At 45.5% G+C, this 15886-nt stretch overlaps 1 protein-coding gene across 2 annotated transcripts; it reads left to right on the forward strand.

Moving 5' to 3' along the window:
• Positions 1-5122: 5122 nt before the first annotated feature.
• On the forward strand, positions 5123-15224 carry LOC133148534 (uncharacterized). Of its 2 annotated transcripts, none has more exons than XM_061271574.1 (2): positions 5123-5968; positions 11915-15224. In XM_061271574.1, the coding sequence occupies exon 2, from the start codon at positions 12252-12254 to the stop codon at positions 14514-14516; it is 2265 nt and encodes a 754-aa protein (XP_061127558.1). In that variant the 5' UTR covers positions 5123-5968; positions 11915-12251; the 3' UTR covers positions 14517-15224. The 2 variants fall into 2 exon arrangements, with proteins under 2 accessions (XP_061127558.1, XP_061127559.1); XM_061271575.1 differs by lacking the exon at positions 5123-5968 and adding an exon at positions 9287-9541 and having other exon boundaries at positions 12879-15224.
• Positions 15225-15886: the final 662 nt, after the last annotated feature.

Below are 15886 nucleotides of genomic sequence, written 5' to 3' on the forward strand. Positions count from 1 at the left end.
CAAACGTTGGAGGTGGTCATTTCTTCATGCGCAGTGATAAACTCGGCACTCTAAAGCACCCGAGAGCGTTTTTTTCGATGCCAACCTAACCAGAGTGACGGGAGCGGCACAATTCAGAAAAAGTGCTCAGCTCGCCGAGAAAATGCGATTCAAGCAATAAAATTAAAAATGCTTATTAAACATAAACCAAACGTTGGAGGTGGTCATTTCTTCATGCGCAGTGAATAACTCGGCACTCTAAAGCACCCGAGAGCGTTTTTTTCGATGCCAACCTAACCAGAGTGACGGGAGCGGCACAATTCAGAAAAAGTGCTCAGCTCGCCGAGAAAATGCGATTCAAGCAATAAAATTAAAAATGCTTATAAAACATAAACCAAACGTTGGAGGTGGTCATTTCTTCATGCGCAGTGATAAACTCGGCACTCTAAAGCACCCGAGAGCGTTTTTTTCGATGCCAACCTAACCAGAGTGACGGGAGCGGCACAATTCAGAAAAAGTGCTCAGCTCGCCGAGAAAATGCGATTTAAGCAATACAATTAAAAATGCTTATAAAACCTAAACCAAACGTTGGAGGTGGTCATTTCTTCATGCGCAGTGATAAACTCGGCACTCTAAAGCACCCGAGAGCGTTTTTTTCGATGCCAACCTAACCAGAGTGATGGGAGCGGCACAATTCAGAAAAAGTGCTCAGCTCGCCGAGAAAATGCGATTTAAGCAATAAAATTAAAAATGCTTATAAAACATAAACCAAACGTTGGAGGTGGTCATTTCTTAATGCGCAGTAATAAACTCGGCACTCTAAAGCACCCGAGAGCGTTTTTTTCGATGCCAACCTAACCAGAGTGACGGGAGCGGCACAATTCAGAAAAAGTGCTCAGCTCGCCGAGAAAATGCGATTTAAGCAATAAAATTAAAAATGCTTATAAAACATAAACCAAACGTTGGAGGTGGTCATTTCTTAATGCGCAGTAATAAACTCGGCACTCTAGAGCACCCGAGAGCGTTTTTTTCGATGCCAACCTAACCAGAGTGACGGGAGCGGCACAATTCAGAAAAAGTGCTCAGCTCGCCGAGAAAATGCGATTTAAGCAATAAAATTAAAAATGCTTATAAAACATAAACCAAACGTTGGAAGTGGTCATTTCTTCATGCGCAGTGATAAACTCGGCACTCTAAAGCACCCGAGAGCGTTTTTTTCGATGCCAACCTAACCAGAGTTACGGGAGCGGCACAATTCAGAAAAAGCGCTCAGCTCGCCGAGAAAATGCGATTTAAGCAATAAAATTAAAAATGCTTATAAAACATAAACCAAACGTTGGAGGTGGTCATTTCTTCATGCGCAGTGATAAACTCGGCACTCTAAAGCACCCGAGAGCGTTTTTTTCGATGCCAACCTAACCAGAGTGACGGGAGCGGCACAATTCAGAAAAAGCGCTCAGCTCGCCGAGAAAATGCGATTTAAGCAATAAAATTAAAAATGCTTATAAAACATAAACCAAACGTTGGAGGTTGTCATTTCTTAATGCGCAGTAATAAACTCGGCACTCTATAGCACCCGAGAGCGTTTTTTTCGATGCCAACCTAACCAGAGTGACGGGAGAGGCACAATTCAGAAAAAGTGCTCAGCTCGCCGAGAAAATGCGATTTAAGCAATAAAATTAAAAATGCTTATAAAACATAAACCAAACGTTGGAGGTGGTCATTTCTTCATGCGCAGTGATAAACTCGGCACTCTAAAGCACCCGAGAGCGTTTTTTTCGATGCCAACCTAACCAGAGTGACGGGAGCGGCACAATTCAGAAAAAGTGCTCAGCTCGCCGAGAAAATGCGATTTAAGCAATAAAATTAAAAATGCTTATAAAACATAAACCAAACGTTGGAGGTGGTCATTTCTTCATGCGCAGTGAATAACTCGGCACTCTAAAGCACCCGAGAGCGTTTTTTTCGATGCCAACCTAACCAGAGTGACGGGAGCGGCACAATTCAGAAAAGTGCTCAGCTCGCCGAGAAAATGCGATTTAAGCAATAAAATTAAAAATGCTTATAAAACATAAACCAAACGTTGGAGGTGGTCATTTCTTAATGCGCAGTAATAAACTCGGCACTCTAAAGCACCCGTGAGCGTTTTTTTCGATGCCAACCTAACCAGAGTGACGGGAGCGGCACAATTCAGAAAAAGTGCTCAGCTCGCCGAGAAAATGCGATTTAAGCAATAAAATTAAAAATGCTTATAAAACATAAACCAAACGTTGGAGGTGGTCATTTCTTCATGCGCAGTGATAAAGTCGGCACTCTAAAGCACCCGAGAGCGTTTTTTTCGATGCCAACCTAACCAGAGTGACGGGAGCGGCACAATTCAGAAAAAGCGCTCAGCTCGCCGAGAAAATGCGATTTAAGCAATAAAATTAAAAATGCTTATAAAACATAAACCAAACGTTGGAGGTGGTCATTTCTTCATGCGCAGTGATAAACTCGGCACTCTAAAGCACCCGAGAGCGTTTTTTTCGATGCCAACCTAACCAGAGTGACGGGAGCGGCACAATTCAGAAAAAGTGCTCAGCTCGCCGAGAAAATGCGATTCAAGCAATAAAATTAAAAATGCTTATTAAACATAAACCAAACGTTGGAGGTGGTCATTTCTTCATGCGCAGTGAATAACTCGGCACTCTAAAGCACCCGAGAGCGTTTTTTTCGATGCCAACCTAACCAGAGTGACGGGAGCGGCACAATTCAGAAAAAGTGCTCAGCTCGCCGAGAAAATGCGATTCAAGCAATAAAATTAAAAATGCTTATAAAACATAAACCAAACGTTGGAGGTGGTCATTTCTTCATGCGCAGTGATAAACTCGGCACTCTAAAGCACCCGAGAGCGTTTTTTTCGATGCCAACCTAACCAGAGTGACGGGAGCGGCACAATTCAGAAAAAGTGCTCAGCTCGCCGAGAAAATGCGATTTAAGCAATACAATTAAAAATGCTTATAAAACATAAACCAAACGTTGGAGGTGGTCATTTCTTCATGCGCAGTGATAAACTCGGCACTCTAAAGCACCCGAGAGCGTTTTTTTCGATGCCAACCTAACCAGAGTGATGGGAGCGGCACAATTCAGAAAAAGTGCTCAGCTCGCCGAGAAAATGCGATTTAAGCAATAAAATTAAAAATGCTTATAAAACATAAACCAAACGTTGGAGGTGGTCATTTCTTAATGCGCAGTAATAAACTCGGCACTCTAAAGCACCCGAGAGCGTTTTTTTCGATGCCAACCTAACCAGAGTGACGGGAGCGGCACAATTCAGAAAAAGTGCTCAGCTCGCCGAGAAAATGCGATTTAAGCAATAAAATTAAAAATGCTTATAAAACATAAACCAAACGTTGGAGGTGGTCATTTCTTAATGCGCAGTAATAAACTCGGCACTCTAGAGCACCCGAGAGCGTTTTTTTCGATGCCAACCTAACCAGAGTGACGGGAGCGGCACAATTCAGAAAAAGTGCTCAGCTCGCCGAGAAAATGCGATTTAAGCAATAAAATTAAAAATGCTTATAAAACATAAACCAAACGTTGGAAGTGGTCATTTCTTCATGCGCAGTGATAAACTCGGCACTCTAAAGCACCCGAGAGCGTTTTTTTCGATGCCAACCTAACCAGAGTTACGGGAGCGGCACAATTCAGAAAAAGCGCTCAGCTCGCCGAGAAAATGCGATTTAAGCAATAAAATTAAAAATGCTTATAAAACATAAACCAAACGTTGGAGGTGGTCATTTCTTCATGCGCAGTGATAAACTCGGCACTCTAAAGCACCCGAGAGCGTTTTTTTCGATGCCAACCTAACCAGAGTGACGGGAGCGGCACAATTCAGAAAAAGCGCTCAGCTCGCCGAGAAAATGCGATTTAAGCAATAAAATTAAAAATGCTTATAAAACATAAACCAAACGTTGGAGGTGGTCATTTCTTAATGCGCAGTAATAAACTCGGCACTCTATAGCACCCGAGAGCGTTTTTTTCGATGCCAACCTAACCAGAGTGACGGGAGAGGCACAATTCAGAAAAAGTGCTCAGCTCGCCGAGAAAATGCGATTTAAGCAATAAAATTAAAAATGCTTATAAAATATAAACCAAACGTTGGAGGTGGTCATTTCTCAATGCGCAGTAATAAACTCGGCACTCTAAAGCACCCGAGAGCGTTTTTTTCGATGCCAACCTAACCAGAGTGACGGGAGCGGCACAATTCAGAAAAAGTGCTCAGCTCGCCGAGAAAATGCGATTTAAGCAATAAAATTAAAAATGCTTATAAAACATAAACCAAACGTTGGAGGTGGTCATTTCTTAATGCGCAGTAATAAACTCGGCACTCTAGAGCACCCGAGAGCGTTTTTTTCGATGCCAACCTAACCAGAGTGACGGGAGCGGCACAATTCAGAAAAAGTGCTCAGCTCGCCGAGAAAATGCGATTTAAGCAATAAAATTAAAAATGCTTATAAAACATAAACCAAACGTTGGAGGTGGTCATTTCTTCATGCGCAGTGATAAACTCGGCACTCTAAAGCACCCGAGAGCGTTTTTTTCGATGCCAACCTAACCAGAGTGACGGGAGCGGCACAATTCAGAAAAAGTGCTCAGCTCGCCGAGAAAATGCGATTTAAGCAATAAAATTAAAAATGCTTATAAAACATAAACCAAACGTTGGAGGTGGTCATTTCTCCATGCGCAGTGAATAACTCGGCACTCTAAAGCACCCGAGAGCGTTTTTTTCGATGCCAACCTAACCAGAGTGACGGGAGCGGCACAATTCAGAAAAAGTGCTCAGCTCGCCGAGAAAATGCGATTTAAGCAATAAAATTAAAAATGCTTATAAAACATAAACCAAACGTTGGAGGTGGTCATTTCTTAATGCGCAGTAATAAACTCGGCACTCTAAAGCACCCGAGAGCGTTTTTTTCGATGCCAACCTAACCAGAGTGACGGGAGCGGCACAATTCAGAAAAAGCGCTCAGCTCGCCGAGAAAATGCGATTTAAGCAATAAAATTAAAAATGCTTATAAAACATAAACCAAACGTTGGAGGTGGTCATTTCTTCATGCGCAGTGATAAACTCGGCACTCTAAAGCACCCGTGAGCGTTTTTTTCGATGCCAACTGTTGGAAAATTGTATATATATGTTATCATGCGTTCTCTTTTAGTTTCTATATTACTATATTACAGTAAATGATGTCTCGTTAGATCTACCGTTAGATTAGATCTGCGTACGTGCGTTCGTTGTTCTGCTTTGCTGTTCTTATGTCCACCACAGAATACCACATCAGCCAAGGTGTGAGGTCTTGTCTCGGTCAGCGAGAGACAGCAGCAACGACATTGTGTCAGCCTTCCTCAAGTGGCTGACTCGGCACCTCACACCCTCAAGAAATGGAGCGCTGGGAGCGCCCCTGGTCCTTGCTGATAAGACTGCTTGAACCCATTGAACTTGATGAACTCTGTTTGCTCTTTCCTATGTCGCCACATTAGCATAACGTTTGCAGTAATCTACACACACCAGAAGTTTCCTGCGCTTACCAAAAGCAGAAACCGTTTGCGCTTCCCCCTACCCTTATTTGGTTTCTGCTACACATGTGATGAGGAAAATTCCCCAAATAAAGAGAGCAAGGATGCAGACAGACTTTAGTGTAGGTTGGGCATTGTAAGCTGTCTGTACTGCACTCCTTGCGCAAGCTACGACTCAATATTCTGCCTCACTTGTGGTCTGTCCGTTGGTGCGTTTCTCTTAACATTTATTCACTCTGTCTGTAAAAACCTAACAGAAATTGGGGGCTCGTCCGGGATTTCTATACGTCCTTGCGGCTCCGGCGGGACTCCTCGACGCAGGAAAAATCCTTGGCCAAGGTAAACAAAAGCCCTTTGACGGGACTGCCTCGAGCGGTTCGGCTGGACGCTGGGGGGACTGCCGAAATCACCCGAGGAAAAGGACCAGCGGACTGTGAGTAGGAATATTGATTCTACTAAAAGGAATGAATGAACGGTGACAAGAGGTCACTTAAAGTAAAAAAGTGACGAGAAGTCACTAAAACCTTGGGAATTCTAGACCCTGTCAAGTGAAATAGGAACAGTTAAATTCCGCGGGGCGGTGCGGAGCCCCCTAACTAATTGTTAGTTAAACCTAGCGATTAATTGTTAGTTAAATTCCGCAAGGAGGTGCGGACTCCTCTGTTATTCCTAAAAGTGGTGAAAAACGCGTGTGGTGTGTTTGTGTGCGGTTTGACTGAGAGTGATCTCATTTGAGCTCTCCTCTATATAAAAACACAGGATTGTAAACAGTGGCTTTGTGTGAGGTGCAGAGGCTAGAGAACTCTCCGCTCCCCTGCGAGGGAGGTGAAAGGAGACTTACTCCACATCGAATAATTATCCACTGTCCTGTGAATAAAGTTGGCTTTAGGACACTGTAGGTGCCATTCGAACCGCCAACTCCGAAATTTAGAAAAATAAAACCATGGGAAATTTAAACAGCAAACGAAACTCTTTACCTCGAGATAAATTAAAATGCAAAGATTGGAAATTAATGGAATGGGTCGACCCTAAAAATGTGAAATATCTCGATAAATGGATAACGAATTATAACTTCGATGGTCAATTGAGTGCAAACTCATTAAACAATCTCAAACAATCGGTTATTGCCAAACATGGTGCAAATAAAAAGAATAAAGATGGGTATCATTTAATAGTGAAATGGGAATTGGAAGCAGAAAAAAGAAAATGTGGACAAATAAAAGAAAAATTAAAGAACAAAAGGAGCGAAGAAAAGTCCGTCTCCAAAGAGAGCCTTTTATTGCACAGACGAGAAGATGATGAAACTTCAGTAGCGCGGCCTCGCTTGAGAGCCGTGCCCGAGGAGGGGGTGGATTCAGATGAGAAAGATGAACAGATTGTTAGGAGAAGTACTGTGGAGCGCGAGCGATTGTACCCACAATTGCCGGTCGTAGATGACCCTCCAAAATATAGTGATTTTGCTCACGCCATGGTTACGCGGAGCCGCGTAAAAGCGGAAGCTCCCTCTCCATCGGCCCCCGTAGCAGACGGCAGCCCGAACTACATGGGCGCAGGAGTAACCGAGGCCTACCCAATGATTCAAGTGGCAAACCCCCATGATGACGGAGGGCCCACTATTTTAGTCTACAGAACGTGGACTCATGCTGATGTAAAATCAGCCACTGAGGGAATAGCAGTGCCGTCTGAAGATGTTGAGCAATATTGTACTGACATGATGCAACTCATTGCTTCTTATAATTTAAGAGGAGATGAGGTGCAACAAGTTTTTATGGCAACTTTGACCAAAGACTGGGCCAGTGTCAAGGGCAATTGGGATCCTTTTGATGAAAATGGCCGCCCATTGGAATATAATGGGCTGCCATTGAGAAATCAAATTGAGCAACTTTTGGGCAGGATAAAAACTAAATTTCAACGTAGAGCAAATTATGCAGAAATTGGTCGAACCAAACAAAAAGAGGATGAATTGTTTGAAGATTATAGACACAGATTGGAGAAAGTGTTCAAAGCCAATAGCGGCTTGGTACCTGGAACTGAGGTTTACAACCAGCAGTTCAAAAATGCTCTACATACAAATTCGCGACCAGCAATTCAAAACTGGGTTGTGAAACATATGATCACTTTCCCTACTTCCACACTGCCACAATTTATTGATCATGCCATGCATGCTGAGAAAGTTGTTAATTTGAAAAAAGGAAAAGAAAAAGGGAAAGTGGCTACCATTTTTTTTGCTGATAAAGACTCACATGATGCATTTTATCAAAACAAAACTTTTGAACCTTACCAGAAGAAGCATGGTCGTGGAAACTTCCGCGGCAAGGGCAGGGGAGGCTACCGGCATGGTGCTCTCGGTTATGGCCCGACAGGTCAACCGAAGCAACCTAGCACTCAGCCTCCTGTCTGCTGGGCGTGCGGCAAGGAGGGCCACATAGCAAAATATTGTCCGGACCCCCATAAAAGCGGGGCTGTCCCTCCCTTGTGACTAACCGACAGTCAGCATGGAACTGAAGGAGCTGTTTTGACAACAGCTCCCCCTATTGATGCAGATTTGAACATTCAGGACTTGTTGATGAACAATGTAGAGAAACCTGTGATAACTTTGTTTGTGAATGGTACTCCCATTACCTTTTTGTGTGATTCAGGAGCGTGCATCACTACTTGTCGCGACATTCCTGCGGATGTGCGAGAAGGCGGGAGATCCTTTTGGGTGAGGGCAGCAAATGGAATGACAACTCCAGTTCCTCAGTCTCATCCAGTCTGGATACGGGACCCTGAAGGAGGAAGTTGTTGCATTCCTGTCTTGCTGATGCCAAATTGCCCTATTAACTTGCTTGGAAGAGATGCTCTCACTGCTCTTGGTCTTTCTCTAGTATCTCTTGATGACAAAATCGTTGTCAAAAGGCGTCACCAATTACAAATATTTGGTCAATTTCATTGCTACTATTTTTATTCATTGGATTTAATTGACCCCGAGGTGAGACAATTTGGGTCTCCTCTTTTGGCACGGGCCAGAAGCCTTTTGCGATGCCCTGAGCAGGCAATGGAACCAAACGACTTGCACGTGACCTTGTGGCACAAGGACACGCCCGGTCCTGACCAAAACTACGAAGCCATGCTTAAGGCTGCTACGCCTATCATCTTGAGAGCAGCTTTCCTCTTACATGATGGTGAAAGCCGCGCTTGTGTAGTCATGCAGCCAGCTCCCTCTAGAATCGAAAATTTACACAAGACGGCCACCCCGCTCCATATCTCTTTGTTCCGACCTTTTTCATCCACATGGCAAAGCGTGGGATTCATGGCCAAAGACGGATTGGCTGCCCTTGACTGGACTCGAGATAGTTCTGGTGTTCTTTACAGTCCTTCTACCAAGCTTTTCAGAAGTGTCTTGAACCACATCTTTTTCCTTTCTTGTGGTGTGCATGCTAAAACTTGTTCTGAGAAAGCACCCTCAGCTTGACATTTTGTGTTGTCACCAGGAGATGAGCAGGTCCTCGCTGAGGTCCCGACTGATCTCTGGTCAACAGGGCCCTCTGACGTTGGGTTGGTGAAAAGTGCACTTCCTGTTGTCATTAGACCTAAGACTGAGTACCGTCCTTGTGTGCGACAGTATCCATTGAAACCCGATGCCCTGCAAGGCATCGCACCTGTTATTTCGGATTTGCTAAAAGCTGGTGTCATTATTCTCTGTCCTGATTCTCCTTGTAATACTCCGATTTTTCCTGTGAAGAAAGCGCCTCCTTCTGTCGGGTGGAGAATGGTGCAAGATTTGCAAGCAGTGAACAGCGCCGTCATTCAGAGGGCACCTTGTGTCCCTGACCCACACACCTTGTTGAATTCATTGACGCCTGATGCAAAGATATTCTCAGTAATTGATATTAGCAACGCTTTCTTCTCTGTTCCTGTTGCTGAAGAAAGCCAGTTTTGGTTTGCATTTACTTATGCTGGCTCGAGGTACACCTTTACCAGACTGCCCCAAGGGTACTGCGAAAGCCCAACTATCTATTCGCAGGTGATGGCGGCCAGCATGGCAAAATTTGTCCCGCCAAAGGGAAGTCAGATTTTGCTCTATGTTGATGACATTTTGATTGCTTCTCCTGATTTTGATTCTTGTCAGACGGACACACTTGCAGTGTTACATCACTTGGCGAAGGAAGGCCACAAGGTCAGCAAAAACAAGCTCCAACTGTGGTCCGAGGAAATTAAATATTTAGGACACAATCTTAGTTCCCAAGGTCGAACTATAATTGAGAGCAGGAAAGTTTCCATTTTGCAGGCCCCTAAACCACTCACTAAGAAACAAATGATGTCTTTTCTGGGTCTTGCTGGTTATTGCAGGAGCTGGGTGCCTGATTATGCCCAAATTGTCGCTCCTCTGTCCAAATTAATGTATGTTGAGGACATCTCGATGTCCACTCCACTAAAATGGACTCCTGAGGCGGAGGATGCATTTGTGTTGATCAAGCAGGCATTGGTCTCTAGCTCCACTCTAGCCTTGCCCAATTATGACAAACCGTTTGTCCAGACTGTTGATTGCAAAGGTCATTATATGACCTCTGTTTTGATGCAATCGCATGGCTTGAAACTTCGCCCTATTGCCTTTTATTCTTCTAAATTGGATAGTGTTGCTTGCGCTCTCCCACCATGTGTGAGGGCCGTGGTGGCGGCCTCCATGGCTGTGGAAAGCAGCGCCAGCGTTGTGTTGTTTCATCCTTTAACGCTGAAAGTTCCGCATGCAGTGTCAGCTCTTTTGCTACAAACAAACATGACCTTTTTGTCGCCTGCACGTCACTTGTCGTGCATGGCTACTTTGCTTTCCCAACCGCATCTGACCGTTGAGAGGTGCACAACACTCAATCCTGCTACTCTCATTCCTCTTCCGGATGACGGTGATTTCCATGATTGTGTCGATGCGGCCCAACAAGTAGCCAAGGCTCGGCCCGATCTGGAGGACACACCCTTGTCTGACGGTCACGTGGTTTTTGTTGATGGATCTTCGAAGAAAAATGCTCTTGGCGTGACCCTCTCTGGTTACGCTGTCGTTACAGCTGACGAGGTTTTGAAAGCTGTGAAACTGCCTTCCCATATGTCGGCACAGGCCGCTGAACTCATTGCTCTCACGGAAGCTTGCATTCTTTTCGCGAACAAGCCTGTCACCATTTGGACTGACAGTCAGTATGCTTTTGCCACAGTGCACGTCTTTGCTCAACAATGGAGCAACCGTGGCATGGTAACATCTACAGGCAAGCCCGTCACCCATTCGACATTGCTTCCCCAACTTTTGGACGCTGTCCAACTGCCCTCCAAGGTGGCGGTCTGCAAATGTGCTGCTCATACTACTAGGTCTGATCCTGTTTCTTTGGGTAACGCCTTCGCGGACAGGTCTGCCAAGGCTGCCGCTGAAGGCGTGCTCCATGTCCTCTCTTCTTGTACTGATAGCGATTCCGTGTCTCACGTTTCTCCTGACGTGCTGCTTGACATGCAATCTCAAAGCCCCTCCCAGGAGCGCCTCTCTTGGGAGAAACGGGGCGCCATTAAAAATGACAATGGCCTTTTTGTGTGACCTCTGGGCAAGCCTGTCTTGCCTCGGAACTTGTATAAGTGGGCTGCTATTTCGAGTCATGGGGTCACCCATGTCTCGACAGGGGGGATGGTGAAACAGATTGAGTCCATTTACACAGCATACGGGTTTGCTGGTTTTTCGCAACAATTTTGCAGAGCATGTTTGATTTGTGCTAAACACAATCCACAAGGTAACTTGCGACCTCGGAGAGGAAAATTTCCGACTCCATTGTATCCATTTCACACAATACATATGGATTACATCCAATTAAATAAGAGCGAGGGAAAAGAATATTGTTTGGTCATCATCGATGCGTTTTCTAAATGGGTAGAAGTTTTTCCCACTAGACATGCGGACGCACTAACAGTAGCAAAAGCATTGTGCAAAGACATTATTCCAAGATATGGCATTCCAGAAAAAATTTATAGTGACAATGGTCAACATTTTGTCAATCAAGTGGTGCAAAACATTGGGAGATTGTTCCACATAAATATAAAGAACCATTGTTCCTACCATCCACAGTCAGCTGGCTTGATTGAGCGTTTTAATGGTACTATAAAAAATAGACTAAAAAAATGCATGGAGGAAACTAAACGACCATGGACTCAGTGTCTAGATTTAGTGAAAATGTACATGAATGTTACAAGTACGACTGGGTTGACTCCCTATGAAACCATCTTTGGAAGGCCGTACAGGCTTCCTCAGTTTAAAAATGTTTGGGACGTGCCGGAAGAGGCCACTTTGGCCGACTACATGAGAAAAATGTTGGAACATGCTAAAAATCAGACCAGTAACATTACTGACCAACCCATCTCTCCGCAGGAGGACCCCAAAGTGGTTCCGGGAGACTGGGTCTTGATCAGGAGCATCAAGAAGAAGAATTGGCACTCGCCCAAGTGGGAAGGTCCCTTTTTAGTGCTTCTCACAACACCTAACGCTTTAAAAATAGCCGAACGTAACACGTGGATTCATTTGTCACACTGTAAAAAGGTGATCTCCGCAGACCCAACCTAAGTACGGAAGGTGTGCAAGTCTGGTAATAGTGCCTGATTCTGGTGCCAAGATCCAGGGTTGACACGAAAGCCAGCAGAAGCATTCCAAGCCACCAACCCGAAGCTCAGGGAGTTGACTCTGAGGAGATCTAAAACTAGGTGTTAAAATGCCGTTGGAACAATGTCTTGCGAAGGTGCGGGATGGTTGCAAACCTTGGGAAGCATTCATTTGGATTTTTGTCATTTTTGGTTTCACTGTAGTTGGGACAGTGTGCTATATGCGCATCGGCCCTGTTTTTATAAAACACACGACTCCAGACAGTTCACCTGGAGTTTCCACTGTTCCTGATTTACCTGTAGTTTCCGCTGTTTCTGATTCACCTGATGTTTTTACTATTTCTGATTATGAGTTTTACAAACTTTGTTCGACGGATAACGATCCTAGGCACAGTCGCGATAGTTCCGTTGGTTCCCGATATTGTCCATGGGATGATGTTGCTTCGCGTAGACATAGGCGTGAGGTCTCGTCCATTAGGCCCACCTTTAAACACTGCACGCCTGCTCTCGTTCACGACGGTATTTCCTGCGTGCCATGGCGCATAGCCAACGCGTACCTACATTCATTGGCGTTCACCGTGGCCCCAAACACGGCTTCCACTATCACCGTGCCCTTGAAGAGTTTGAAAGGTACCCGACAAGGCTGGCTCACTACGGGTGACAAATGGCCTGGGTATTGGTGGTATTTGACTGTCAATCCAGACATTTCGGACTGGAGCGCCTTCATCACCTCGCAGGTACCAGGTTACTGGCCTCCTGGCTCCAGTGAAGAAGCTGTGTTTTTTGCTAAACGTATCACTTTGAAGAACCAAGGCTCAAGCCTTCTTTTGACCGTTACACTCCCTGATGACACGGTTCGGCCCCCTCACGCTACCCTGCTCAATACTTCCTGTTGGGGTTTTCAGTTGTGGGCTTGGTCCTCTGGGAAGGATCCTCAGTTTCCTATTGTCCTTTGCGTTAACAAAACTATGCGGGGCGCTGACAGTCCCGTGTTGAGCGACTTTTCCAAAACATCTGGGGCAGTGATTACGAGCGTGGCCCTCACCGATGTAGACAGTCACTTTGTGGCCTCCACAGGTATGAGTGGCCAGACTAACAATTGGCTCCTCATGGCCGAGCAAGCTGCTAATGTGACTAACACCAGTTGCGTTGTGTGTATGGGCCCACGGCCCCTCTTGAGAATCATTCCCGCGAGTGTGGCTCCTGAGTGTGCGATTTTTGTGATGTCTACCCCTTCCATTCCGTCTGCTCATCCTTGCTCCAGTTGGGACAAGGTCTATCCCGTTTCCTCCTTGGCAAAGTCCAAACCCCTTTTTTCCACTGATGTTGCTAAAGGTAATTTCACGTGCATCAAGTTGCCCGGTACCGGCGCAAGCCTAGGCGTTTTGTCAGCTCCTTTGTGCACTTCCCTGTTCTATGGCGCTGCCTTTTTCTCACCCATCGCTCGTAGTGATATTTGGTTTTGGTGCAACACTGACAAACTTTATGATAGTCTCCCTTTTAATAGCTCTGGTACTTGCGCTTTGGTGACCCTTTTGCTTCCCGTTTTATTAATGCCCGCATCTACTCATGAGCTAGACGTTTTTATTGATTCTTTTGTGCCCCGACCCTGGTCGAGGGCTAAGCGGAGTGCCGAGTGGCAAGGCGCGGCGGATCCGACCTATATAGATGCCATTGGAGTTCCCAGAGGAGTGCCGGATGAGTATAAGCTGGTGAACCAGATAGCAGCTGGTTTCGAATCCTCCATTTGTTGGTGGTGCACCCTTAACAAAAATGTTGACAGGATCAATTACATCCACTACAACGTGCAGAGGCTTGGAAATTGGACCGAGGCGGGCTTCAGAGCGGTCCACTCCCAGCTGGCCGCGACTTCCCTCATGGCTTTCCAGAACCGGATGGGCCTTGACATGCTACTCGCTAAGGAGGGCGGTGTCTGCGCCATGTTCGGTGAGCAATGCTGCACTTTTATCCCAAATAACACTGCAGCCGGCGGAAGCCTGTCCCTGGCCCTTGAGGGTTTGAGGACCTTGAATGGGAAGATGAAGGACCACAGTGGTGTGAACACGGAGGTTTGGAACAGCTGGCTGAATGTGTTCGGCAAGTACCGCACCCTGGTTTCCTCGGTCCTAGTCTCCCTTGCCGTTTTTTCTGCTGTTTTGACCTTGTGTGGATGTTGTTGCATTCCGTGTCTCCGGTCCCTAATTAATAAATTGATTACGACCGCTATCTCTCCGCCGGCTGACGCTTTTCCGTTGCTCCCTGAGGACGACTTTGAGCTCCCACGGCCCCCGAGTTGTCATCTTCGCATTGACTCCATTGATGAGGCCCCCGCTGTGGACCTGTCCGACCTTTTTCCTGAGTCCGACGTTGTCTAATTGGCTTCGGTCGCCTCCCGGGTGTAAATTTGTTCTTATGACGTATGATCCTGCGGCTGAAAATCTTTTGAAGTAGCCTTTGGGTGATTTGAGGGTCTCTGAGAACTTATGATAAACAGGGGGGAATTGTTGGAAAATTGTATATATATGTTATCATGCGTTCTCTTTTAGTTTCTATATTACTATATTACAGTAAATGATGTCTCGTTAGATCTACCGTTAGATTAGATCTGCGTACGTGCGTTCGTTGTTCTGCTTTGCTGTTCTTATGTCCACCACAGAATACCACATCAGCCAAGGTGTGAGGTCTTGTCTCGGTCAGCGAGAGACAGCAGCAACGACATTGTGTCAGCCTTCCTCAAGTGGCTGACTCGGCACCTCACACCCTCAAGAAATGGAGCGCTGGGAGCGCCCCTGGTCCTTGCTGATAAGACTGCTTGAACCCATTGAACTTGATGAACTCTGTTTGCTCTTTCCTATGTCGCCACATTAGCATAACGTTTGCAGTAATCTACACACACCAGAAGTTTCCTGCGCTTACCAAAAGCAGAAACCGTTTGCGCTTCCCCCTACCCTTATTTGGTTTCTGCTACACATGTGATGAGGAAAATTCCCCAAATAAAGAGAGCAAGGATGCAGACAGACTTTAGTGTAGGTTGGGCATTGTAAGCTGTCTGTACTGCACTCCTTGCGCAAGCTACGACTCAATATTCTGCCTCACTTGTGGTCTGTCCGTTGGTGCGTTTCTCTTAACATTTATTCACTCTGTCTGTAAAAACCTAACACCAACCTAACCAGAGTGACGGGAGCGGCACAATTCAGAAAAAGTGCTCAGCTCGCCGAGAAAATGCGATTTAAGCAATAAAATTAAAAATGCTTATAAAACATAAACCAAACGTTGGAGGTGGTCATTTCTTCATGCGCAGTGATAAACTCGGCACTCTAAAGCACCCGAGAGCGTTTTTTTCGATGCCAACCTAACCAGAGTGACGGGAGCGGCACAATTCAGAAAAAGTGCTCAGCTCGCCGAGAAAATGCAATTTAAGCAATAAAATTAAAAATGCTTATTAAACATAAACCAAACGTTGGAGGTGGTCATTTCTTCATGCGCAGTGAATAACTCGGCACTCTAAAGCACCCGATAGCGTTTTTTTCGATGCCAACCTAACCAGAGTGACGGGAGCGGCACAATTCAGAAAAAGTGCTCAGCTCGCCGAGAAAATGCGATTTAAGCAATAAAATTAAAAATGCTTATAAAACATAAACCAAACGTTGGAGGTGGTCATTTCTTAATGCGCAGTAATAAACTCGGCACTCTAAAGCACCCGAGAGCGTTTTTTTCGATGCCAACCTAACCAGAGTGACGGGAG

The sequence above is a fragment of the Syngnathus typhle genome, unplaced genomic scaffold (assembly GCF_033458585.1).
Source record: "Syngnathus typhle isolate RoL2023-S1 ecotype Sweden unplaced genomic scaffold, RoL_Styp_1.0 HiC_scaffold_101, whole genome shotgun sequence".
Lineage (NCBI taxonomy): Eukaryota > Metazoa > Chordata > Actinopteri > Syngnathiformes > Syngnathidae > Syngnathus > Syngnathus typhle.

Excerpts from the sequence above, each read along its gene's own strand:
- LOC133148534 (XM_061271574.1), top strand. The coding sequence starts at position 12,252 with ATGCCGTTGGAACAATGTCTTGCGAAGGTGCGGGATGGTTGCAAACCT.